Source organism: Pocillopora damicornis, chromosome 1 (genome assembly GCF_964200805.1).
Source record: "Pocillopora damicornis chromosome 1, jaPocDami1.2, whole genome shotgun sequence".
Taxonomy (NCBI): Eukaryota; Metazoa; Cnidaria; class Anthozoa; order Scleractinia; family Pocilloporidae; genus Pocillopora; species Pocillopora damicornis.
The window spans coordinates 30,249,836-30,274,269 of NC_142670.1; the positions used below are offsets into that span (position 1 = coordinate 30,249,836).

The 24,434-nt window shown below is 37.6% G+C and overlaps 2 protein-coding genes and 1 pseudogene across 2 annotated transcripts in view; 2 read left to right on the forward strand and 1 right to left on the reverse strand.

Annotated features, from left to right (window-relative positions):
- The first annotated feature begins 1,272 nt into the window (after positions 1-1,272).
- On the forward strand, positions 1,273-2,279 carry LOC149053253 (beta-1 adrenergic receptor-like; annotated as a pseudogene).
- A 1,624-nt stretch (positions 2,280-3,903) lies between these two features.
- On the forward strand, positions 3,904-5,018 carry LOC113670486 (trace amine-associated receptor 7b). The gene is given in 2 exon segments (XM_089209157.1): positions 3,904-4,858; positions 4,861-5,018. Coding segments are annotated over 2 exon segments (993 nt in total). The 3' UTR covers positions 4,899-5,018.
- Positions 5,019-7,047: 2,029 nt separating this feature from the next.
- The window catches only part of LOC113670487 (serine/threonine-protein kinase atr), a 44,808-nt gene continuing 27,421 nt past the window's right edge, over positions 7,048-24,434 (reverse strand). Inside the window, exons 38-70 of the mRNA XM_089208907.1 lie at positions 23,974-24,050; positions 23,172-23,262; positions 22,926-22,988; positions 22,421-22,536; positions 21,890-22,007; positions 20,946-21,010; positions 20,200-20,262; positions 19,813-19,912; positions 18,984-19,027; positions 18,479-18,545; positions 17,702-17,776; positions 17,168-17,283; positions 16,754-16,881; positions 16,079-16,140; positions 15,794-15,904; positions 15,263-15,331; positions 14,655-14,707; positions 14,276-14,309; positions 13,483-13,610; positions 13,047-13,176; positions 12,733-12,822; positions 12,269-12,322; positions 11,963-12,016; positions 11,294-11,382; positions 10,800-10,868; positions 10,265-10,303; positions 10,103-10,159; positions 9,842-9,995; positions 8,917-8,982; positions 8,677-8,762; positions 8,220-8,334; positions 7,760-7,867; positions 7,048-7,441 (exon numbers count right to left, since the gene is read on the reverse strand). Of these exons, the coding sequence (XP_089065033.1) occupies positions 7,382-7,441; positions 7,760-7,867; positions 8,220-8,334; positions 8,677-8,762; positions 8,917-8,982; positions 9,842-9,995; positions 10,103-10,159; positions 10,265-10,303; positions 10,800-10,868; positions 11,294-11,382; positions 11,963-12,016; positions 12,269-12,322; positions 12,733-12,822; positions 13,047-13,176; positions 13,483-13,610; positions 14,276-14,309; positions 14,655-14,707; positions 15,263-15,331; positions 15,794-15,904; positions 16,079-16,140; positions 16,754-16,881; positions 17,168-17,283; positions 17,702-17,776; positions 18,479-18,545; positions 18,984-19,027; positions 19,813-19,912; positions 20,200-20,262; positions 20,946-21,010; positions 21,890-22,007; positions 22,421-22,536; positions 22,926-22,988; positions 23,172-23,262; positions 23,974-24,050 (2,751 nt within the window). The 3' untranslated portion in view covers positions 7,048-7,381. The remainder of the gene's footprint in view (positions 7,442-7,759; positions 7,868-8,219; positions 8,335-8,676; positions 8,763-8,916; positions 8,983-9,841; positions 9,996-10,102; positions 10,160-10,264; positions 10,304-10,799; positions 10,869-11,293; positions 11,383-11,962; positions 12,017-12,268; positions 12,323-12,732; positions 12,823-13,046; positions 13,177-13,482; positions 13,611-14,275; positions 14,310-14,654; positions 14,708-15,262; positions 15,332-15,793; positions 15,905-16,078; positions 16,141-16,753; positions 16,882-17,167; positions 17,284-17,701; positions 17,777-18,478; positions 18,546-18,983; positions 19,028-19,812; positions 19,913-20,199; positions 20,263-20,945; positions 21,011-21,889; positions 22,008-22,420; positions 22,537-22,925; positions 22,989-23,171; positions 23,263-23,973; positions 24,051-24,434) is intronic.

The window sequence follows — 24,434 nt, forward strand, 5'->3', positions numbered from 1 at the left end:
TGTTTATTATATAAACACAATGGCCCTTTACTGAAAAGAGAAGTCAACTTTAAATTTATTGAGGTAGGATCCACATTCCCTTAAGATAGGTGATAAAGTGCGTTGGCAATAAGGCTCAAAATGCGTTGAATTAAAACAAACAATGCGCGTAACTTTCAAAATTCCCGGTGACTGTCTTTCTCACTACATGAGAAGAAATCTTTTCAAGAACACGGCCAAAATCGGCCAATGGCAAATTTTCCATTTGTCGATAAATATATTTATCATAAAAACTACGGTGTTATAAAAAGATTTCCGGCCCTGAGAAAAGCCGCAACAACACATGTGAAAAAATACGATATTTTTTCACGTGTGTTTGATATCACCAATCAGCTGCTGACACGTCACTCGCCTTTCAGAACAAGTAGGTCAGGTTGATGAATGAACGGAAAAACTTCACGATTCTCAATACAAGATAGTTTGTCGGAAATTCCTCAGATTATGGCGACTAGAACATTTATAAATCCGTTTTGCTCAAGGACATTGACGTCCAACCTCCTATTGAAGGGGAAGAAAACCAATTTACAAAAAGAAAAACCGAAAGTTACGTATTCAATGGCTTTGGTAATAGCGTTTCTTGCGATTTGCCGCAGGCCGATTTTGGCCGTCTACTTGACAAACCTGTCGGTAAGGCCAAGTTCAATAAATAAGAATTTTGTAAATTGAAAATGACCCCCATTGTTGCTTTTGTAATCATGATTCAACGCATTTTTCCATCTTGAGCCTTAGCGCCAACGCAATGTACGATTGTCGATTCCTTTATTTTTATTCATTTATGCAAAATTAAACAGTGCATCTACCAGCATGTGTCTAGAGCTAATTATCCTGAAGTATTATTACACCGGCTTCCGTCTATCACTTAATGAAGATTATCTCTTATTGAGAAAGGATAACTTTCCAGTCTGCTAGTGCAGTAGTTTTGAGCCAGACAAGAAATTTGTTAAAACTTAAACAAGCGTAAAACTGTGCAGTTCTTGTCGTTATAGCAGGAGAATACATGCTGATACGTTCTTTGATGAACAGCCGTTTTATTGACGGTATTCGTTTAACCTGAGATGTCTTGTCTATCTGGACCACGTGATACCTTGAATACCATTACCGCGAGATACAAATAACTTTTCAGCTACTGTTGTTTGGTTTTGTTGCAGAAGATCGAGTTCCTCTTCTTTGAAAAAAAGCATTTTATTCAGACAAAAAATTGTTTACCATAATTCATTTGGTCATAAGTTAATAATGATTGACTCGTGGGAAGTGAACAAAACCCTGGAGAATGCATCTGCATCCACAAGAAGTTTTCCTTCCAAATCAGAAGGCCTCGCACTATGCAGCGCTTTCATCTTATCTTCTGTCCTAATCATTGCAGGAAACTTGCTCACTTTGGTTCTCTTTGCAGTTGCCAAACCACTTCGCAGGAAAAGTTTATTCCTAGTTTTGAATATGGCGTTTGCTGATTTTATGTTAGGAGCCTTCAGTCTGCCCTTTTACATTTTCTTTGTCGGGAGCTACTATCAGCTTTGGACAGCGAAATATGACTTTGAACACATGGCCTACAAAATATTTTACAAAAGTATCGATAACATGTTTTTGTTTGGTTCGTACATATCTGCAGCCTCTATTTCCTGTGAGAGATTTTATGCCGTATTTTGGCCCTTTAAACACCGTTTATTGTCCACCAGAACATACCACATCACCATTTTCTTTCTTTGGACATTCGCTGTCTTGTTGTCTACATTAATAACTTTGTTCTATGTTTCAAGTTCAATTGGATTTGCTTTGTATGTCTCTGTCCCCGTTCTGTTGGGTATAACAGTCATCATATGTGTCTGTAACATCGCCATCTGGAGAAATTTTCAACACAAGAGTGTTGACTCACAGCATCGAAATGGAGCTTCCCGAAACAGACGCTTAACAAAGACCCTACTTCTGGTGTCCGTACTGGCTTTATTATGTTGGCTTCCCATAATCATCTTGAACGTATTAATCTATATAACTAAGAAATCAATACCATGGAAGTTTTATCACATGCTGAACATTTTAAATTATTCTAACTCTTTTGTCAATCCGATTGTCTATGTATTCAGAATTCCTGAGTTTCAGCAAGCGCTACGTTTATGTTGCACGAAGAGGACACCAGCCATTAAGATGGTAAAATTCAAAGGAAGAAACCGAACGGCTGCACTTAGAACGCCAGAGATAGAACTAAGAATACTCCACAACGATCCCACTCGCCTGCAAGTTGATGTTGAACGAGAATATATGGAAACTAAGTTTTAGTCAGCTGAGATAAGAGGACCTTCCGCGATGTTACTGAATAGTGACATCCATAGGAGGAAGGAGCCAAAAATGTGGAGTATTGTAAAAAAAATAGGATAACGTTCTTAGATTTTAAATTCTTTGCTTCACAGAGCCCTGTTGTTGTGTAGGGTTGCATTTTGCAGCATAAGTTCACACCAGTTAAGTCTTAATTTCATCTAATAATAAAAATATATTATTTAATTTATCCTATCTGAGCAAAATATCCTGTCATGTTATAAAAATATAAAATCTCTATAAATATGATAATTCCAGCTCTTAAGTTATTGCTCAAATTCACACATCTATACTTTTAAGGTTGTCAGGACACGTCAATGGCCATCTTACCGACTTTAGATAAAGTACAATTTAAAACATATTTAAAGAACACCGAATGCACAAGACACCTGCACGGTAACTCAGCCCGCGGACAAAACACTTTAATTTTAACATAAAGAAATACCAGGAAATAATATTTTTTCTCTGAACTTAAGGTTGAAAGAAATCTTTTCAAGAACACGGCCAAAATCAGCCAATGGCAAATTTTCCATTTGTCGATAAATATATTTATCAAATAAACTACGGTGTTATAATAAGATTTCCGGCCCTGAGAAAAGCCGCGACAACACATGTGAAAAAATACGATATTTTTTCACGTGTGTTTGATATCACCAATCAGCTGCTGACACGTCACTCGCCTTTCGCACCACTCGGTCAGGTTGATGAATAAACGGCAAAGCCTTCACGATTCTCAATACAAGGTAGTTTGTCGGAAATTCCTCAGATTATGGCGACTAGAACATTTATAAATCCGTTTTGCTCAAGGACATTGACGTTCAACCTCCTATTGAAGGGGAAGAAAACCAATTTACAAAAAGAAAAACCGAAAGTTACGTATTCAATGGCTTTGGTAATAGCGTTTCTTGCGATTTGCCACAGGCCGATTTTGGCCGTCTACCTGAAAACCTGTCGGTAAGGCCAAGTTCAATAAATAAGAATTTTGTAAATTGAAAATGACCCCCAATGTTGCTTTTGTAATCATGATTCAACGCATTTTTCCATCTTGAGCCTTAGCGCCAACGCAATGTACGATTGTCGATTCCTTTATTTTTATTCATTTATGCAAAATTAAACAGTGCATCTACCAGCATGTGTCTAGAGCTAATTATCCTGAAGTATTATTACACCTTTCGTCTATCACTAATGAGGATTATCTCATTGAGAAAGGATAACTTTCCAGTCCACTAGTGCAGTAGTTTTGAGCCAGACAAGAAATTTGTTAAAACTTAAACAAGCGTAAAACTGTGCAGTTCTTGTCGTTATAGCAGGAAAAAACATGCTGATACGTTCTTTGATGAACAGCCGTTTTATTGACGATATTCGTTTAACCTGAGATGTCTTGTCTATCCGGACCACGTGATACCTTGAATACCATTACCGCGAGATACAAATAACTTTTCAGCTACTGTTGTTTGGTTTTGTTGCAGAAGATCGAGTTCCTCTTCTTTGAAAAAAAGCATTTTATTCAGACAAAAAATTGTTTACCATAATTCATTTGGTCATAAGTTAATAATGATTGACTCGTGGGAAGTGAACAAAACCCTGGAGAATGCATCTGCATCCACAAGAAGTTTTCCTTCCAAATCAGAAGGCCTCGCACTATGCAGCGCTTTCATCTTATCTTCTGTCCTAATCATTGCAGGAAACTTGCTCACTTTGGTTCTCTTTGCAGTTGCCAAACCACTTCGCAGGAAAAGTTTATTCCTAGTTTTGAATATGGCGTTTGCTGATTTTATGTTAGGAGCCTTCAGTCTGCCCTTTTACATTTTCTTTGTCGGGAGCTACTATCAGCTTTGGACAGCGAAATATGACTTTGAACACATGGCCTACAAAATATTTTACACAAGTATCGATAACATGTTTTTGTTTGGTTCGTACATATCTGCAGCCTCTATTTCCTGTGAGAGATTTTATGCCGTATTTTGGCCCTTTAAACACCGTTTATTATCCACCAGAACATACCGCATCACCATTTTCTTTCTTTGGACATTCGCTGTCTTGTTGTCTACATTAATAACTTTGTTCTATGTTTCAAGTTCAATTGGATTGGCTTTGTATGTCTCTGTCCCCGTTCTGTTGGGTATAACAGTCATCATACGTGTCTGTAACATCGCCATCTGGAGAAATTTTCAACACAAGAGTGTTGACTCACAGCATCGAAATGGAGCTTCCCGAAACAGACGCTTAACAAAGACCCTACTTCTGGTGTCCGTACTGGCTTTATTATGTTGGCTTCCCATAATCATCTTGAACATATTAATCTATATAACTAAGAAATCAATACCATGGAAGTTTTATCACATGGCGATCATTCTAAATTATTCTAACTCTTTTGTCAATCCGATTGTCTATGTATTCAGAATTCCTGAGTTTCAGCAAGCGCTGCGCTTGTGTTGTACAAAGAGGGGACCAGCCATTAAGATGGTAAAAATCGAAAAAAGAAACCGCCGAACGCCAGAAATAGAACTATGAATATTACGAACCGATCCCACTCGCCTGCTGGTTGAGGTTGAGGGAGAAGATACGGAATCTAATTGTTAGTCAGCTGAGATAGGAGGACCGCTGGCGTTGTTACTGAGTAGTGACATTCATAGGAGGCAGGAGCAATAAATGTGGAGTATTGTAAGAAAATAGGATAACGTTCTTACATTTTCAATTTCATGCTTCACAGAGCCCTGTTGTCATATAGGGTTGCTTTTTGCAGCATAAGTTCACACATGTTAAGTCTGAATTTCATCCAATAATAAAAATATGTTGTTTCCTTTATCCTATCTAAGCAAAATATCCTGTCGTTTTACGAAAAAAATAAACTCTTTACAAATCTGATAGTTCTAGCTCTAAAGTTATTGCTCAAATTAACACACCTATACTTTTGAGCTTGTCAGAACAAGTCAGTGGCCTTCTTGCGGACCGCGCCCTCAATAGTGCAAAATAAAAATAAGATGAATGAAGAGTGTACAGCTGTCCCTGCCTCCAAACTAAAATCAAGCAAAGTTTAATCAAGTTATTTTGCCATTTATTATAAGGATAACGATCGCTCATTTAGATCACATATAATTTAAAATATACTTGAAGAGCACCGAATGCACAAGACACCTGCACGGTAACTCAGCCCGTGGACAAGAAACTTTAATTTTGACATGAAAAAATATCACGAAATAATTTTTTCCAATGAACTTAAGGTTGAACCAGGCTTGATATTCATAACACAAAAAAAGCCCTTCGTGAAAAGTAAAACCGCCATTTTGGTAAAGCGGGTTGCCATGATGTCAGTTCCATCTGCATGTGCAAAGAGATAAGCGGAACGTTCACCGTGCTTGGTAAAGATATTATGTTTTCGAAACAGAAATTCTGATATTTCATCGATATCTATATCATACAACTTTGTACAAGAGGACGATGAAAACAGCTGAGTTCTTTCCGACAGTTTCCAATAGGACATAGATTTGAATATAAAGTACCCCTACGCCTCGAATGATCTCAGTTTCACGGGCAACATAATTAAATCTAGTGGAGTGGAAATTGTTGATAAGTAATCGAATTTTTTTCAAGTGTGGAGAGTAGGAAAGAAAATGTCTCTTACTGTAGTAAACAAATTCATTCAAGCACACAGATGTATCCGGTTATCTCGACAGGAAAGAGAACTGTAATAAAACTCTAGTAATCGTAACTTTAGTTCGTCTATAAAATCCATAATCTAATTATTAATTTCATATCCAGACGCTAAGGCGCTCAAGATCTCTCTCTCCCGCGGGCAAAATGTGTCTAAATACATTTTTGAGAGATCAACCGACAAAAAGAAGAAATGGTTTATATTATCGTTTTTTTTTTTCCAGTATAAATTAATTAAAAATAGCACAGTGCATTGAATTAGTCATGTGTGAAGAGAGGATAAAAACACTTTTTCATAAAACATTTAGAAATATTTTCTATTCTTGTCGAGAAATGGTGACAGTTTTCCGGGTTAGATAATTTGTAGACTGATGACTAAGAGTCTTAAGGAAAAACAAACCTGACGAGAGTGTTAAAGCGTGTGTCTGCGAGTGTGTTGACAAAAAATACATGAGCAGCTGTTCGTAATTTGATTGAAAGACATGACGCTAAAATGACGCTGAATTCATGAGGTATTCAATTGAAATGTGCTGTCGACGACGGAAAAGAGATCACGAAATTATAACAAAGATATTGCGAAATTATCGCAAAGATAGAAAAAAAAATTCTCCAAAAATTGATCGATAGAAGAAAAAACCCATGACCCTCTGCGAGAAGATAAGTTACCGCTATTCCGTTTCGCGAGCTGCTTTCCTCTATTTCCTTTAGAACATCGAGTCATTCTCGAAAAAAACAAGTAAATCGAGATAGGGAAAAAAATCAAAAACGCAAAGGGAAGCAAACGCATCAAATCTTAAACATTAGGCAGTCTCTCCTTTTCGGTCAAGTCTGTCGCGCGAGTCCGAAAAAATAAAAAAAATAAATAAAAAAAAAGGTGCGCAAAAAAAAAAAAAGAAAAAAAGAAAAAAATGTGGTCGGCGCGCCACGCGGAACCCTGACTTGGCCCTAATCCTCGCTCTGAGTGAAGCTTTCAAGGAACAGTGGGCAACTAGAAAATAAATATCAGCGCACTGTTGTAACTCAAATAAATGAGGTAAGCAGAGATTATTTTTCTAGAATTGTGATTTTATAACCCAATATCTCTTTAACAAGAAGCAAGAAACGCAAGTCAAGTCATAATCATTTGAACAATTCTGTCACAAAACATTTATCCACGGTGACCTTTCTTAAGTTTTTCGTTAAGGCATGAAGATATGTGGGGAAAACATTGCCCTTAGAACTCAACCTACAGTATCGCCGCTATCTTAAAAATATCGCAAACAAATATTTGGATTCCGATAACGCGTTTCCTACTCAAGTCAGTTCGTTGAAAAAAAAAAAACCTTCTTCTTTACCATGGTTTACAAAGATCTCTTGTTTACATATCTTCCCTTTTTCGTTAGAGAAAAGGAGCCCATCCAATGTACATCCGGCATAAGTTGTCATCGCTTGTGGCCTCCTGCAAAATGGAAAAAAAACATCCATCATCTTGATAACGTCAGAAAAGTAGGTGGAAGGGTTATTTAGGTTAAAGGGTCCACCCAAGGGACATGACATAAGGTCTGGAAACCAGACCTCTCTAGAAGGTTCCAGTTTCCTAACTATAACACAAATAATTTTAGAACTTTCGCTTGAATGATTCACACGCAGTTTTTCTCCCACACTTTGCTCAACTACTTGAGGAAAAAGCAGCTTTTATTCGTGGAAAAAAAAAAAACAACAACAAAATGGGAATGAAACAACAAACCAAAATCAACACACAATCAAGCGACCTCACCTCGATCAGGTAATGCACCTGTCCTTCTATCGAGAGAGGAATCATGATCTTGCTGGTTCCTTCAAAGCCTTTGATCCGCCTTTCCACATCTTTCAGAATCTTAAGACCCTGAAAATGGAGAAGAGACAATTGGCTCCGTCTGACATTCTTCTTTCTCCTGCTCGGCCGCTAAAAATTACATTGCATTTGCTTTTGCGAAAATCAGTCTTACAGCACTCTTAAGAATTATATGTTAACTCACAAGGGTTCAACGGAAATATTTGGATGGACTACTTTAAATGGAAAATGGAATAGGCTCCTATTGGAAGAAGAGATGCTTGTTGGCTCCATAATTTGACTACCTTGAATAACATATGACTATCTCTTGTACAAGTATTTACTAAATGAAGCTGTCTATCTTCTTATAGATATCATAAAATTGCACATTCTTTACACGAAGATTGTGAATTAAGATACTCGCCTCTTCATTTGTAACTTCCCCTGTTTCTTTATTCTTTGAAGCCTCGGAAAGTAATTCCCTTCCCTTAGTCCTCTGCCACTCCACAAGTGGATCATATATAAAGGTTCTGAGGACACTATGAAAGGAAGCAAAGGTTAGAGCGTCACTTCATCGGCGCATTTAAGAGAAATTTGCAGTTGAGGGTCAAAAGTAATCCTGCTTTACTATGCTTTGTGATTGGTCCAGAAAACTCGCGCCACTTTCTAAAATATTCAGATTCAAAACGAAACCCAAACACGACTCAGTCACTCCCGAGCTTTAAGCAATTTCAATACTTGTATGTACTCTGGTTTCTAATTGAACCCATCTTTGTTTATTCGCAACACGCCTGATTGGCCAATGTGATTACCCAGGACTTACTTCAACAAACACTCGGTCGTAAAGCCTGAGTAGTGTTACAAAAAATTTTCGAACTCACGTGAGCAAAGAATCGCACTGATTTCTCAAAAGACGCAAGGTAACTTCGCAAGAGCGACGAAAAACTCCCTCGTATCCAAGAGGACCCTACCAAAGGAAAAAATATGAAGATGAAAAATAAATCTCAGTTAAAAGCACTACGGCTGTCTTCAAAATCAGAAAACCGAGACCTCACTTGCCATATTTCGTTCGCTTGTTCGTATCCTTTTTTAAGATATCATTTTTTTTTGGAATCGCTTACCATAGCATTTACTATGTTATGTGTCAATCGAAATGGCACGCGTTCCGGACAATCGAAGGTTTCTCCCTGCGAAAAAGGAAAAAAATGGCGCACAAAAAGATCAGCGTTACTGCCGCGGTGAACCTTCCCTATCAAACGAAGTACACCTAAGTCACAGAGAAATTGAATTTTCCACATTTTTCCTTAATATTCCTCTCTTTCTGTTTGAGAGTAATTTGCAAATGTTGTGGTTAAATTTTATCCTTGGTTCAAATTTTATTTCTTTTGTTTTTGGGTATTGCAAAGTATGATAGTAAGTTTGAAACAAAGGAAAATATAACAAGAACCAAGGATAAAATTGAACTACAACGCATACAAGGATTACGCCTACATCACAGTCAACGATGCAACCAAAATATTTTTGTAACCAAGCTAGAGAGCAAAATTTGTGAGCACCATATTTATGTACAACTACGGACAGTTGTTCGGGTGACCATTTTAAGTCTGACCCACATGACAAATTCATATTAGTAATGTAAATCGGACGGCTCATTTAAAATTACCGCAGGATTATCCCTAAAAGGCAAGGGACAAAATCCTATTACCAGATAATAAGCTCAATGAAAAGTGCAATAAATTATAACTGTTATTCTAAGATAAAAGTGTTAAACAGTTGGTTAAACATCTGAGTTAAACAAAGCGCTCAGAGTAGAGACAAGCATGTGCAAGGCAATTAACTCTCATTGGCCAGTTTTAAAACTACCTGGTTTGACCTGTCCAATCAGAATTAGCCTCTGATCATCGGACGGGTTGAATCGGACAATTCTGGTTCAGTAGCAGCCGTGCCAAGCAGTAAACGAGGGATCAATGAGATTCAATATTGTCATTAGCACAACCAGTAAGACGTAACGTGACAGAACTCGCATATGGAATAAAAGGAACTGACCTTTTTAAACAGACAGTTGAAGTCGACATGGACGCAGGCCCCACTGGTAGCGTCAAACAGAATATTCTCACCATGGCGATCACCAAGACCTAGGATATGACCCACCATACACATAACCGCTGACGTTCGGCAGTATGCCAGGCGGCTCATGTACCTAATAAAGAGTAGAGAGAAATGGACATTAATTGCATTTTATAATATTTTAAGAACAGAACCTCTGGATCGAATGATGCCATAAAGAACTTAAAAAAAAATACGCACCACGAGGTTGGATTAGGAAACGTCTTCAGAAACCACTCATGAAAAACGGAAGGGTGCCTATTTGTGAACAAAGGTGGAATGGCAATGTCATCATTTCACTTCATGTACTGTAAATTGCAAAAATTACACAAACCACAAGAGAAAGTTCACATAGATACACACCTGGGAAGGATTTCATTCAAGAAGACACGTTTCTTGTCCCTAAAGTTAGCAAGCATATAACGAATTAGTTTTCAGTTGAGTGTTGTAACCTATGGCTACACTGATCTTGCTTTCCTTCCTCTGTGATTGGTTTAGAAAACTAAGGCCACTATCTCGATCGATCAGATTCAAAACTTAAGCAATATTAATTTGATCACTTGCGTTATCTGTGCCTCAGGCTGTCGACAAGTATGTACTTTGAGTTCCTATCAACTCGTACTCAATTCAACTCTCTTCTAGATATCATTTCCCCTAAGGTTGAACTAGTCTGATGTTCCTCACATGAAAACATTATGAAACAATTGGTCAGAAGAAATGATTACAATAATTTTATATACTGTTTGTTTCTGTTATTCTATTTTTTGTCTTGCTTTTACTTTGGATTTTCTTTAGAAACAGAATTTTTTCTCAACACCAATGAAGAAAAAGAAAACCAAAGAGAGAACACAACAAGAAAACAGTCACGCAGAAAAATGAACACCAACAAAAGACGCACTCAGGTTTGTTCCCTGCTCTGTCCATTAATTTTTTGAGCTCCGCTCCTCGAGTATACATATTTTTCTCTCTGTAAAAATAGAAAGTAGTCAAAGATGTGATTTAGTTTCCTTGACCAAATTTTTTAACCTGATTTATTTGATCATGAACCTCTGTGCACTTCTGTCAACTCGTGAGTATTGGATCAAACCACTAAGACACGCTTGACCCTTTCACTCCCAAGATCTCATTCGTAACTCTCCTTACCGTCTGCCATACAGTTCTTGTGGTGTTAGTTCAGAGAATTTGGTATTGGATCAACTAATAATCCCTTGACTGATATTTTTCTGTATTCTTAACACTTGCATACTTGATCATATTAAATTTTAATTATAATATTTTTAATATTTATCAAATTTACAATATTATTATATTGATGATGTAAGGAAAAATTCTGCCTCGGTCACTCACGGGTTAAAGGAATAAAACGACAAAATGGAGAAACGACGTCCTTACTTGTAAATTTTCGTGAGTATGTTTCTTAAGCCATGAGTATTTTGTACCCATTCTAGCAGTCCGCATTCTTCATTTAAAGGAATCACCGCCTGGGGAAAAAAAGGAACTCATAATTGAACTGGGAAAAAGTATGGCGAATGTTCCGCTGTGGCATGCCATAAAAGAGAGGAAAAAAAATGTTTGAAATAACATACACAACATCAATGACAATAGCAACAAGAAGCTGACAGTCATTCTAACTAAAGGAATCAAGACTATAGCAGAAATATCGAACGTGAATGGTTTGTGTCATGCTTGTGTAATTTCTCAATAGGTCGCATGTAAGCGCACTGTTATCACGCACCTCGCTGAGATGCAGGTGTTTTTTGTTTTTTGTTTTTTTTTTTTAACGAAAACGCATAACCGATGGCTAAATTGTTTCTTAGATGTTGTCATAGTTTTGATAAATTGGTAACAGGACTGAATGTCGTTCACTTCTTGGTCTTCCGATTTTGTCAACCACTCGGATGATTACAGACCGAATTGAACTCAACTCAGTACTATTACCATAACAACTTCCATAAAAAAATGAAAGCAACTAAATTTGCACTTCGAGGAAAACACACTGATTTTTCTTTTGATTGCTCCTTTCTAAAACACCTTCAATTTACCTAAAACAGCACGACTTACATAAGTACGAATGTGCAGCTGCCTTCTTCGAGATTCAGGATCTTTTCTTAAACACTAAAATGAGAAAAGAAATATTATGAAAATATTTTTTATCACACCGAGATTGACGAATACTTACAAAACAGAATCAATTGCAAATAATCCTTGATACATAACTAGAAAGCTACAATCTATTCGATGAATGAACGGCTACCCGATGAACCGAATGAATGCCTGCATGAGTGACTGATTGACTGAATGACTGACTAACCGACTGTACTGAATTTGTCATACAAAGATCGACAATTGTTATAGCAAAGATCAAACCTTGTTGATGAGGGCGTTAAATTCCATTGTTCTACAATCCTTTCGAAGATCATCCTGTCATAGAATACAGAGCAAATAAGGACTGAGAGAGGATGGTGGAATTTAGAGTTTGTTTACTACAGACGCTTGAGCTATGTTAAATGTTTTGTCACTGTGCAATTTTCTTACGTGAGATTAAGCTACAAGATTGATAATAAAATAAAAAAAAAACTAGCATAGCACATTTGTCTTTTTTGTATTTTATCATGATGAATTTATTCTCTCAGGTTAAAAACCTCCATAACAATCACATAGTACCTCTCTCCACTCAGACTGAAATCATTCCCTGTAAAATGCAACGGCGGACCTTTATTTGAGAAATTTGATAAAACTGCCTCGATATTATCCAAAGGGACGGTAATATTCATACCTGTGCTATAAAACCACATTTTTTTTTAAATTTGTTAAAAGGACAAAGAACAAACCTTGGGTTTACACATCATGGTGTACGAGTTTCCGTCACTGCCTTTAATAGTGATTTTCTTCGGTTTCTGTAGAGACGCTAGAACATCAACCTATTATAAAAGATACAAAAAATTGAAAAAAAAAATACAAGTACGAAAGAGCAAAAGTAAAGCAAAAGCAAAGGAAAAAAATCAACAAACAACAAAACAAACAAAAACAAAGAAACGACCTTCCAAAATGCTTATCACTGAAATGTAATGATCGTCTTCGTCGCTCCAAAATTAAAATGACTTGCAACGTATCTTGGCTAGGAACGCAACACACACATACTAACCGTGTCCTCAAAGCCGATGATACAAGCTAGCGAGCCTGGGAACGGATTGTGATCGTGATGGCTTCCGGCTCCCGAAGGCAAGGTCACAGTCATAGCAGACTGGAGAGGAACTATAATGGGACTAAAATCTCTGAAAACGAAATACAACAAAGACTAAATCAAAATAATTTCAATTTAGAATTCTATAATCTTCACCAAACAAGTATTTCCATTTTCTAGGGGTATTTAAGCTTTTTTTCTCAAAGGCTCACAAGGATAAAAAACTTAATTCTTTGATTTATGCAAGGTAAATTGACACATCGGACAAGCTTATCCACTAGATGGGCCAGTCAAAGCTTTTGTTATCATAACTAAATGGCAAATGATTAACAAAGTTACGCGATCAGGTCGTGCCAGCAAGTGTATGATAACGAGGAAGCAGAGTTCAACATCTCACCCATCAGACACAAGCCTCTTGAGAACAGAGAAGTCATGACTCATGCTCAACTTGTCTTTGGAAGGACCTTTGGTAGATACTTCCTTGTTGCAAACTTCAAGCAGTCTGTCAGCTAGTCTTGTGGAGTGCTGCGAAGTGGAAAAGAAAAGCATGTTACCACAGGTATACTAACTTCACCAGGAGGTCACGTACATTTACTGACATAGACAAACCAATACATATCAGTTGAACCACCTTTAAAGTAAATTTTTCATTAGGTAATTTGCAGTCTTTGCTTACCTTGTCCAACCTTATTTCCCGTTTTGGTGTTTTACTATCATCTCACCAACGAAAATCACTACGACTGAATGGTACAGTCGAAACGTGTCTCTCTTAAGGTGACTTCAATAATCTTCTTCGTTTTATTAGAGGTAATGACAAACTTAACTTTCACTCGTTGGCCCTTCAGATACAAAAATTGTATCTTTAAGGGAAAGACTAAGAAACGTTGAGGTAAATTGTTGAGTTTATTTTACACGTTCGCCACAAGCAAGGAAAATCCATGGTCTAATTCCCTCTTAGGACTCTCTCTAAACGATGGAAACTCGGACCCAGACCTTTACCGCTGGGTAAGCTACCAGTAAGCTTCAGAAAGTTCGCAAGTGTGCTGGCCTTTACACCAACTTCAAGTAGGACAGGCCTTGTGTATACAGCTAATACAAAAAGGTAAAAACTTAATTGCATTGGAATTTCCGACTCATTGTCAAAGCAAGCAGAGTAACAAAAATGGTTGAGTGCTACGTCAAAAACTCACCTCAAGGAACTTTTTCAACGTAATGTCGCGCGAACTAAAAAAAAATCATGAAAAAAGAGCAACTGCTCGTTAAACATACACTACTGATGGCAAAGTATAAACCTATGCATTATACCTTTACTTTCCCAGATCTGATGAAAAATTTTCTTGCCTAACTGTTACACATTTACTTATCGATTGGTAACATAATTTATTGCAATATCAAAGTAACTTTCTGGATGAGAAGGTTATGAATTTTCATCACCTAATCAGAAAGCGTGGAAAAATTTCAAAACATAACCCCACTTTTCTGAACAAAAAATGCGCACAATATTTTAATTCAACTAAACAAAAATAAAACGTGGTTCCAGTAAGTGAGAAACAGTGAAACTCAGCTCACCTTGCCTTATGAAAGATTTGATAGCAACGCTTTGTTCTCATGGCGAAAGAAGACTGTGGAAAAAGCAAATCAATAATTTTTAACTCGCGCTGTTTGGCTTTACGTACGTCTCGATAACCTGAAATGAAGCCATCATCAAGAAAAAAAGAGAGCAACTTAACTTTGTTAATGCAGCGAAACTTGACAATCAGTTTTCGCTAAGACTTATTTAATCGAGTGACAAACTGTTCAAAACAACTCCTCGGTTGTCTCTTATGATAGCATCTTCTCCATTTGCCAATATTTTATGAGAAGGTCCTCATAATTACCGCTTCGGTGTTTCTTCCTCATAATTAGGTGTTTCTTCCTAATAATAAACGCAACCGTGTTTCTCCGCCGCGGTTAGTATGAGGCCGTGAGCAACGTGAGCCAACAAGAGGTCTGGACCGGGTCTACAATTGATTGTTGGTACCAGACCCCTAGAAGACCCTCAAGCAGACGATTATGCGCATACGTTCTCTTCAAGATACAGCATTTACATCGATACTTCAAATTATGATCTCCAAACACAGTTATTTCCAAATGCGAGGGTCATGGAATTTCTTGAACTTCTCCCTGTAATGACTAACCTTTGAAACAGCCATCATCATCCACATCGCTTGTTGTGGGTACGTCACTAACAGTTTGGCGATGATCTCCTAAACAATAAAAAGGAAGAATGAGGACAACAAAGCAAAAATGTTTCCACAGAAGAACAAAGCAAAAAAATTAATAGCGCTAATGATTGAAAATACTGCGTCTAAAGATAACAGGACATGAAATAGGGTAACGAGATGTTATACCACTCAACACAAAATGGTACATTAGTAAAACCCACCCTGCTCAAGCATATGCATGGCTACATCATGTTTTATACGATATGGTGAATTAACCATTCAACCCCTGAGGGTGACCAGCGTCTAATTTCTCCTTACCATATCACCCCTGAATCCCACATTAGCGCCACAAGAATAAATAAAATGATCACCAGCCAAGGAAGCCCTTGACTGTTTAACAAATTCTCCTTGTCAGCACCTTAGTAAATGGATAGAGAACAGTACGGAAGATGTACTACTGAATAGAGAAGGGCAATATTGAGCCAGTTTCTCACTGCTACTTACCTCGAGCTTATGAAAGACCGTTTGGTTCGCATGGCAAATACGAGAAATAAGTAGAGAGAACGCTGTGAGGAACTGGTACGCCGGCAGTTTGTTGGTCAGATCTGACATGATCTGTAGTAAAGAGCAAGAAAGAAAAAATATAGGAATAATCGATCACGATATGTCTTAATAAATTTACCGGGCGTCATGGTTAAATTTCATTCATGGTTTACGGTTTGCTTTCCATTGTTTCAAAATATAACCCATACCGAAAAAGTAACGATGGTGAACAAAAGTCATTCAAACCTCGTTGCAATCCGCCAACTTTTGCCTCTTTCCTCCTCTATCAGATGCTTTGGTCTGTCGACCTTCGTTGAGCATAAAAATGTTGGCAAGTTCGACATTAGCAAAGTTCACACAGTAGATCAAAATTATTTATCTTTTCAAAACAAGAAACAGTTCCATCATGGCATGGCGTAAGTAGCTGTCTTGTGGACTACTAACTACTAACTTGAGCTTCATGGGAAACAGTCGCTGAAGTGAGTAACAAAGGTATGAACAGTAGAAAAAAAAAAGAGTTGTGGCAGAGGAACTCACGTTAAACAATCAACTGTTTTGAAACAATTGTGCATTTCTCGTCAACACTACCATGGATTCAAGCATGAGTATGGGTGAATATCAAATAAATTCAGTGCATGTATACAGTGTATGTAAATTCAGTATATGTATAGAGATGCTGAAACCTCTTGAGCCATAGAGAGTGTTCCTCTACGCCAAAAAAGGAAGCGCCTTTCTGTCAAAATCGTCAAGTTTATTGTGAGCTTGTATCTACATGAAGTTAATGAAAAAGAAAAATTGAAAAATCAATTGTGAAAAGCTGCCCTCCAACCCGCACGCTGCTGTATAATAATTTGTATCCATAATTTTTTTTTTTTTTTTTAATTGATCGATTTTTTCATTTTTAAAATAAAGACGCATTACCTTGATCAGAAACTGTAGCGCCAAAGTTAAGCCAAATACTTAGGAGACGAGGCATGGATTGATAGATAAATTTGTTTCCAAACTGAAGAGACAGTCCGTAATGTTTAAGAACAAATGGAATGAAGTCCCTGGAAAGATAATGATTCAAGCATAGAATAAGCATTAAAGAGATTCAAACTGTTAAACAAGGTTAAAAGGCCGGAGCAACAATAATGCAGGGTAGATGTCGTTAAGGTAGCAGAAGAGAGGACAGCGATTTCTATAGCGTCGAGGAAGTCACCATGGTAACTACACCACAGCTTTTCCTCTAGTAGATCTTGATGGTATGGCGGGGAACATAAATTATAAAACAAAGCGAGTAAAACAACTGAAGACAATTACGATACCAATAGCACATAAATTACTTTTACTTACACATAAACTTTGTTCGATTTTTCTTCTCCTTCCGGACAAGCTGACATCAGCTTGTCATAGTATTTTCCCAAATAGAAATGGCCATTTTCCCAGCTACCATGAAGTGAAGTCACCTCCTACGATAAAAGCGGTAACAATGACCTCTGCAGGGTTTTCATAAAAAAGAAACGGGTGCACAATGTAGGCACATGAGCAAGAACCAGTTAACACTCAAATTAAGTCTTAATCTGGTCTATTGGAGGAGTAATTTGTGTAAGGGCAATTATATACACATTAATAAACTGCAATCAAAGTAATTTGCAGAGCTTTAGGACTCGCACAAAACAAAAACAAAAACAACAAATCCTCCGACCTGTCTTTAAGGAGACAGAGGTTGAATAGCGGTTGGGATGCATTTACTGAATCCAATCTGAAAATGAGTGACCCAATACCGATTCAACTATCGGCTTGTATCTTTTTGTTATGAAAAGATGGTCGTAAGTGTTAGGACGTGGCAAGTTACTCATTAAGACCAAGTGAAAGGCATCACATTACCTTGTACTGTTGAATGGCACGATTAGCTGCATAATGAGCCGTCTCCTCTATCCATCGGCCGATAAGTAGCAAGGCCTGGACGAAAAAAATAATGTTAATGTTGTGGTCTGCTTTTTCATAGCTTAAAACTTTCTATCCAGTTTGATTTTCAGTTTTTGTTTGTTTGTTTGTTTGTTTGGACCGGAAATCTCGCGCCACTTTCCCAACCAATCAGATTCAAACCAAAACGAATGGCGCCTTAGTCGATCGCGTTTTCCCGCACTTCAGACAGTTTGTTTGTGTTAACTTTAAGCTACCATTGGCTTCTTGTGTATTTTCCTTCCTTCTCATCGGCTCCTGTGATAATTCCGGTCTTTGTATAACGAGATTTAGTCAAAAACCCAATAACTCACTGCAAAAGGTCTCCGAATATCAGGTTTTAACAACAAAACTTTCTTGCTTCCTCGCTTCCAAAACCCGAAAACGTCCCCGAGATGTTTGAACTTGAGGTAAACTAATTTGCATGAGGCGAGGTTGCTAGGTTAACTTGTCACGAACTCGTCAGGCAATGTAAACGAAAAAGTTGACAACACCATGAAACGCTAAAAAGCATTGGTACACGTAGCTTACACTCGACATGATTCCATCGTTATCCATTGAAGAGGGCACCAGAGGATTATTTCGTTCTAGGAACCACGAGGTGAGACAAGCGCTAGACTTTTAATAATATCTCGCTCTAACTAAGGAATGAAGCACACGCGCGCAAAACAGAGAGGCGAAGTCCACAAAGCTACCAACCTTTGCATGGATGAATCTGTCCAGTCCCCCATCTGACACTGTACTGCTGCCATGTGGCCACTGTTCACTGTTAAGAAATAAGACCAAAAACCATAATGTTTATTTTGAAAGGATGTTTCTGACTAGTGAAATCGCCTGATCATGATAGAAAAGGAAAAAATCTGCCAGGCCTCATGGCATAGTGCGGAATATCTTGTTTTATCGTGATTCCGTGAATTTTATTCCATAATTTTCTAAACTTTCGTTCGATGTGTTGAGTCTACTTTTTAAAAAAATTAATCCAAATTAGGAAAGCGAACGGAGAATATTGTTTTCATAACCTCTGGATTTATAGCTTTTATTCTGCCCGAATCCTTCTACATCGTTTTTTGTACCAGCAAGGTGTTTCAAAAAGTTACTGCGCATACAGGAGTGGCTATCCTAAAACTGACTACAAATTTACCAACTATTCGGAAACAGGGAAAAACTCTCTTCAAATATAACTACAAAATGTTACAGAGCTTACCTGACAGCCCGTTGCAAACTTATCAGAGCGTTATGAACATCACCCTATGACAAAACAAAAGGGATACCCAACCCTTTAGTTAGAAAGATAACACCCAAATATGATTACTAATGTTCTACATGGAACTGTACAGTGATAGAACCCTTACGTTTTCCCTCGCCTCTTGTAATCGAATGTTGTCGAAAAAGGGCACTAATAAAAACGTGACGGAATGCAAAAGTTTATAATTCCAAGATTCTTGTATATGGAGCGGCTATTTTGGTCGCCGTGGGGAATACAATAAAATTTTGGCGACGGGGAGTTTAGCATAAGTCGTCGAATTCGTGATCTGTTTTCGGCGGTCATGTACATTATTCAGTTTCGACGTTTTCATAAGTTAGTTTTCATGGCCTGAAGTCTAAGAGGGACAAATATTTAATTAAAATTATTGCTCAATCTCCTTTGTTCCTTCTATAAAAAAAAATGCCTCTTTCTGCTCGCTTCCCCGAATTCTATATATGCCTTGAGTCACATGAATCAGCGAAAACGAATGGCAGGCATAATGCTTACCCGAAAGACAGGCGATGTGGTTTTTTCTGACGACTAAAATGCTATTTGACTTTAGGTCGCCATATGGAAGAGGTTGAGCTTCGGGACTCTCAAGTGATCAAGAAACAAAAGCGACCCCTCCTTAGTCTTGCATTTCTAGTATACAATCCACAAAGTAAATATCTTACTGATAAGAAGACTGATAAGAAGACTGATAAGAAGACTGATAAGAAGACTGATAAGAAGACTGATAAGAAGACTGATAAGAAGACTGATAAGAAGACTGATTCGCTGTTCCTACCTGGCTGGCCATCCATTTCGCACGTTCAATGCATAAACTTGGCAAAGCGAAGGCACTAGCACTTAGAAGCGAACTGTCAGCAGTTTGGACGTGACCCGCTCTAAAGGAAAGAATAAAATGTCCTCATCATTTGTAAACTGAAGTCTATCATACTTTTCTTCACAAGAAAACATTAATAAAGAGTAAATTCCACTTTTCGAAGTAACTGTCGACCGATACATTCATTACAAGGATAATAACTTGGGAGTGGTCGTTTAGTAGAAGTTTAACCAAACCCGAGAGTAGAGATTCCGTCTTTTTAAAAGAAAAAAAAAATGACACGAAGAGGCTCTTCAGCATACTCCCTAAATACACTGCAACTGACTGAAAAAATGGAGCGACACTTACACCCTAGCTGCTTTTGCACTTTGAAGCCAGCTTTTTCCTTGTTCTTTCTGTAACTCCTCAGAACTAAAGACAATTTAAAAACACAAAACATCATTTCAAAAACTTCACTCTTTGTCTTGGTAATCGTCCTCACATCCTCTGGGATCTGCTGTGTGATATATTCAACTGCCGGTATATAATTTCAGCTCATAAAAGCAGTCTTAATCTATAGTCAAAATGTAGAAGACTGGTTTCCAGCAAACACCTTACAGAGAAAGACAAAATCAGTGGGAAGGGGAAAGAACATTAATGTTAAATGGAAGTTTCGTTTACGTTATTCCCTTGTTAAGATATCTAGTAAAACCAATGCTAACAACAATATGCTGATAAACCTATTCAAGGGGACAATTAGGTTTTATCAACTGAGTTGATGATGTAAAATTGCTGCCGTAAAGAGTTTCCGAAACTGAGGTTTCGAGCGTTAGAACTTCGTCTGCCTGGTAGTTAGGAAAGCCGTAAAACTCTTAAATGTTCCCACCAATAGCGAAGCTCCATGTTCGGCATATAAGCACGCACACAACCCACAATTCCTCTGTTTGCTCTGACAAAGGGCTAACGCTCCAAACGTCAGCTTTAGAGACTCTTTACCGTGGCCAATTCATATTATCAACTCAATGGATATCCCCAAATTATCTGGGATTACTTCCCACTGACGCAGCACCACAGTTTCTTTGAAAACTTAACTCTTAATTCAAGGAGACACTAACCTTGGTAACAGTTTTAAAACAACTCGTCTCAAATTTAAGATTGGTTCCCTTGTGCGAAATGATGTCTACAGTAGGTCATTCAGTTGGTATATGAGAAAAAAGAAATGTAAAAAGGTTCATAACTAAAATATCACAAGCAGTTCTAAAGTACTCTGAGTAAAAACAAAAAAATAAGAAAACAATAATTCTGCTGATGACATAACGAGAATGGTAAATATGTGATTTCAGTAAAAGATAATGTATTCGTTGAATGTCACAGGGATACTCGGTGAAAAGAACTACTAGTTGGAAGGTCGTAGGTTCGACTCCTGTTCGGAGCACTAGGGGCTCTTTTTCTCCGATTACGCCTGCGTCATGCACTGAATAACATCACCTTTCAATAATTCTACTGCATACGAACCATACGACCTTAAAGAGTTAACAGATTTCCATAATTTACCGTTGCAAGAAATACTAGATTTTCCATAGCGAAAACTTAACGAGATTCTCGCGTCTTTTCTTGTTTTTATAAATACTTTTTACGCATGTGTTGTCCAAACTTGCCATATTGTCCTTTTGTGTTTCCAATGGCCGAGCACCTCATTTTACCTTACCTCTCTATGTAATTGGACGGTACGGGACCTTTACGGCCGCAGTTGGAGAGACTATTAAGTTCATTTTCTCATTAGAAGAAAACAACATACAAGCCAGCTGCTATGTTTTATTTTCGATGAACACGATTGATCGATGAGTGTTTCTACCATAGTTTTTATTTCTTAGTAACAGGGGTTTGTGTCGTCCAATTCTGTCCGTAAGCATATTCTTGATAAGCAAATTGGACTCTCGCTTCGTAGATGTCTGATTTAGTTAATCACTCGTATGTGCGATTAGAGACCGAGTGGAGACTCGGACCTATTCACCATCTCCTCTATAAACTGTAATAATGATGAACTGCTGTCACAAACCTGTGAGATGTGCAAACGTGACTGCCAGCTACTTGTCACGCCTATGGTATCGATTCCATCAGCTGCTACAAGGAAATTCCTCTGCACTGCCTCCTCCACCTCGCGAAGCATGTGCAGCCTTAGCGTTCCGTTCGGTTGAGAAGGAAATAGAAGTGAACATTGTTGTCAAAATCGGAGCATTTTTAAAACGGAAAAATATAGCACACACAAATTGATGGAGAAGGAAGATCTTGAAAAATTTCAGCTGAGTTTCCCTAGAAGCTCCGACCAAGATGAAGGCTTAGACAATATTCACAGCTATTCAGTGTACAGAACTGATCTTTGCATTTGAGCTGCGATTAACAAAAACCGTCGGGAAGCAGCCCAAGAAAACTCGTGCTTCGAGGAGATTCTACATGTAGAGGCGTTCAGGCCTTAATTTTTCCAGGCCTTTCATCTGCAATTTCTTTCACAGCAGCTTAAATTCTTTTCTATTCCGTCCGCAGATCAAAATATTATTTATTTTATTTCGAGTAACTTATCACTGTATACCTCACAATGTGTTCATAACCACGTTGATAGGACCCAGACTCCATACTTGCCGCGGACAAGAATCCCATCTGTTGACTGCGAACTACCTTTAGTTGACGTCTAAATTCATTCTCATTCTGGTGACAAAACAAATAATATAGATATCAATAAATAAAGAAAAGGATAATAAATCTTTCCAAATATTGAGGCGCTTTTGAATACATATCTCATTACGCCCAAGATAACTTGAATATTGGATTGTTGAAAGCAATAAATATTCCTTGGTTCAATTTCGCTGACAGATCACTAGTGCCATTTATACCCTTACCAATGTACGAATAAAGAGCCCTTCCCAATAACACAACACCATGATACGTCGAGGGCTTATTCCACAACTTCCTGGAAAGTAACTACGAGGCCAACGCCTTTTAAGAAGAAGCTGATAAATGATGTAATAGTCGACACAAAACCCAAAACACAATTACTATTCCTTCACAGATTCACATCGCGAAAATTTAGTTCAAACCTTTTCTTTAGCAGCCAACAGGATCCGTCCTAATCCAACATCCCAGTCACCAACACCTCTTTCCTAAATACAAGTAAAGATTATAAAATCCATGAAAGAATAACCATAAAAAAGCTAAGTAATTGCATAGATAAGCGCATTAAAAAAAAAGGAATGCAAAAGTAAAATAAAGTGGCCTAAAAAGCACATTACTGTTGTACAAGTTCTGTACATAGGAGTTCCATTCTGTATTAGTAAGAATAATACCAGTTTAAGATAACTTTCAAGTGAGTCCCACTGTCCTAGTCTCCAAGAAGCCTCAACACGGTACGCATTCAGGGACTTCTCCCATTCAGGTCTAATATAAACGAATTAAAAAAACATTAGATACCGAATAACATAGAAAAACAAACAAAGTAACACATCATGGTCAGCTTACAAGAGAGTGGTAAGAAAAATAATAAGAAAAAAATTAGTAGGTGGGGTAGCTTCACTTGGAAGGTCATGAATGGCTGAATACATTTTATGGAAGTATTTAGACTATATAAAGACAAAACACCTTAACAGCGGATAAAACCTGAGGTAATCCGAGCGCAGACTTAATGTACCACGCGCAAATTATTTCAAAAATAGTTTTAGTCATGGTGGCGCCACATCGTGGAATAATCTTTCTCGCGAGGCTAGGTGCATGGAATCCATCGTGTCGTTCAAACGACAAAATCAACGAAGCTCTCTAAAGCACGGTATTCATGGAAAGCAATAATATAGTGAAATTAATAGTATTCTTATAATCAATAATAATTAATAGTTTTTAATTCTTTGTAAATAGTTCATGAATTGCCCATGATTAAGTAAATGAATAAATAAAGTATTAACTCTGAGACCAATAAAATACCAGGCTTGCAAAAGCTTTGAAACTTCGAGTTATACCTTTGCCATGAGTGTGGAGTCCACGGTGAGAAATCAGGCGCGATTACTCACTGTGGGAGTATGAATTTGCAATATAAAATGCAGCTTATGCACAGTTCACATAACGCAGACTTTCATCTGAGTTACTGCTTCAACAAACCTGCGAGTAACCACTCCATCCACATGAGTGAGAGCAGTCGTCACTTGACCAAGATCAATAAAACACTGTAACAGACCCTTGAAAAAGAATGAGGAATAGTGTAAATGACAATCAAAACTGCTCTTTGCGAAAAGTTGCTACAAATGTGGTCCAATGTGTGGCAAAGTATAGAATAAGTTCCCTTTGATTTTTCCAACCTCAGCCAGCTCTGATTTCACTATCCGATGTTACAACAGCTGGACTGCAGCGACTCTTTGATAACATGTATCTAAGATTAGTAATTTAACACTCGCAACGACTCTAAAAGTGTTAATTGAGAGTTAAAAATTACCTAGGATGATGAATATTAATTTACTGTCCTCACTTGAAAATCACGGTGTCAACTATTCTTTGCAATTGCCCAGAAACAGAACTCGTTTTTGAAACAGATGAAAGACTGTTAATTCCAGCTTCAGCAAACT